Genomic DNA, 1,629 nt, shown 5'->3' with positions numbered 1-1,629 from the left:
CCTGCGTCTGTGTATGTGTACGTGTGCCTGCGTCTGTGTATGTGTGCGTCTGTGTGTGTGTGTGTGTGTGTGTGTGCGTGTGCCTGCGTCTGTGTATGTGTACGTGTGCCTGCGTCTGTGTGTGTGGGTGTGCGTTTCTCTGTGTGTGTGTGTATGTGTGTGTGTGTGCGTGTGCGCGCGTGTGCGGGTGTGTGCGGGTGTGGCTAATAATCATGATATGTCTAATTTTCATTTTCTAATTTGTAGTAACATGAGTATTCCCAGAATTGACTATACGGAAGATGAGATAAAGACTTGGTAAGTATTCCCAACATTGATAATTATTGTTTTCTTGTTTTAGGATCTTATTTACTTGTATAATTTCTGAAATGTTGATAGACTTTACTCTCTTGCAATTTTCTCATTTCCTTTGTTGTTGTAGTTGTTGTAGTCGTTGTTATCCTTGCCCTTGTTCTTGTTCAGCTGAGGTCGATTGTCACAAGAATTCGCTTGAACGATTCCATGGGTTCCAGCCGTAATGCATGCATTTTAATGACAGTATATCAAGATTTATAAGGCGGCGAGCTGGCAGAAACGTTAGCACGCCGAGTGAAATGCCTAGCGGTATTTCGTCTGCCACTGCGTTCTGAGTTCAAATTCCGCTGAGGTCGACTTTGCCTTTCATCCTTTCGGGGTCGATAGATTAAGTACCAGTTACGCACTGGGTTCGATATAATCGACTTAATCCGTTTGTCTGTCCTTGTTTGTCCCCTCTGTGTGTAGCCCCTTGTGGGCAGTAAAGAAATAGGTATTTCGTCGGTCTTTACGTTCTGAGTTCCCGAAATTCTTGGGAAGAGGACCAGTCGATTAGATCGACTCCAGTACGCTACTGGTACTTAATTTATCGACCCCGAAATGATGAGAGGCAAAGTCGACCTCGGCGGAATTTGAACTCAGAACGTAATGGCAGACGAAATACTGCTAAGCATTTCGCCCAGCGTGCTAACGATTCTGTCAGCTCGCCGCCCTGTATACGTGCAAACATTAAAAAGAAAATAGAAGCCATAATATAAAGAAACACCAGACATTAAGATCTCAAAGTTTTGCATAAACGACAGTGCAGAAAGGGAGACCTTATAATCATAATATCTAACATACAGTAGTGCGATATTACATAACTATGATGTATATTCAAACTACATGCAAAACATAATTAAACAAAACAAAATTAAATGAGATTAAGAAAACCAATTTTGCAGAAAAGTTATATACACTTAATACGTCCTCTTATTTCCAATGTGGTAAAGATTTGAGAAATCTAGTTAAAATTACATCACAAGGCATGGTCGTGTTTAATGATGCTGAGCTAATAGATAATTTGTTTGATTAGCGCGTTTTTATGAGATGAAGAGGAATTTAATCCAATGCATCGTTCTTAATATAAGACTAGTAATCATCGTATCACTCCTCGGGAATGAAAAGCGAAGTCAGTTACGTAGGATCTGGAATCATACGCTGAGATAGATAGATAGATAGATAGATAGATATATGTGTGCGTGTGTGTGTATAAATATACACACACACACACACACACACATATATATATATGTATACATATATATACATATACGTATATATATATATATATAT

The 1,629-nt window shown here is 39.3% G+C and overlaps 1 protein-coding gene across 1 annotated transcript in view; it reads left to right on the top strand.

The window, feature by feature from the left end:
* Positions 1-1,629, top strand: part of LOC106871451 (tyrosine 3-monooxygenase) — a 392,944-nt gene that overhangs the window by 341,104 nt on the left and 50,211 nt on the right. The window contains exon 10 of the mRNA XM_052971214.1: positions 200-297. Coding sequence (XP_052827174.1) covers positions 200-297 — 98 coding nt within the window. The remainder of the gene's footprint in view (positions 1-199; positions 298-1,629) is intronic.

This window comes from Octopus bimaculoides, chromosome 10 (assembly GCF_001194135.2).
Source record: "Octopus bimaculoides isolate UCB-OBI-ISO-001 chromosome 10, ASM119413v2, whole genome shotgun sequence".
Classification (NCBI taxonomy): domain Eukaryota; kingdom Metazoa; phylum Mollusca; class Cephalopoda; order Octopoda; family Octopodidae; genus Octopus; species Octopus bimaculoides.
The sequence above is the reverse complement of the archived record's forward strand: the minus strand, read 5'-3'. Positions and strand labels throughout refer to the sequence as shown.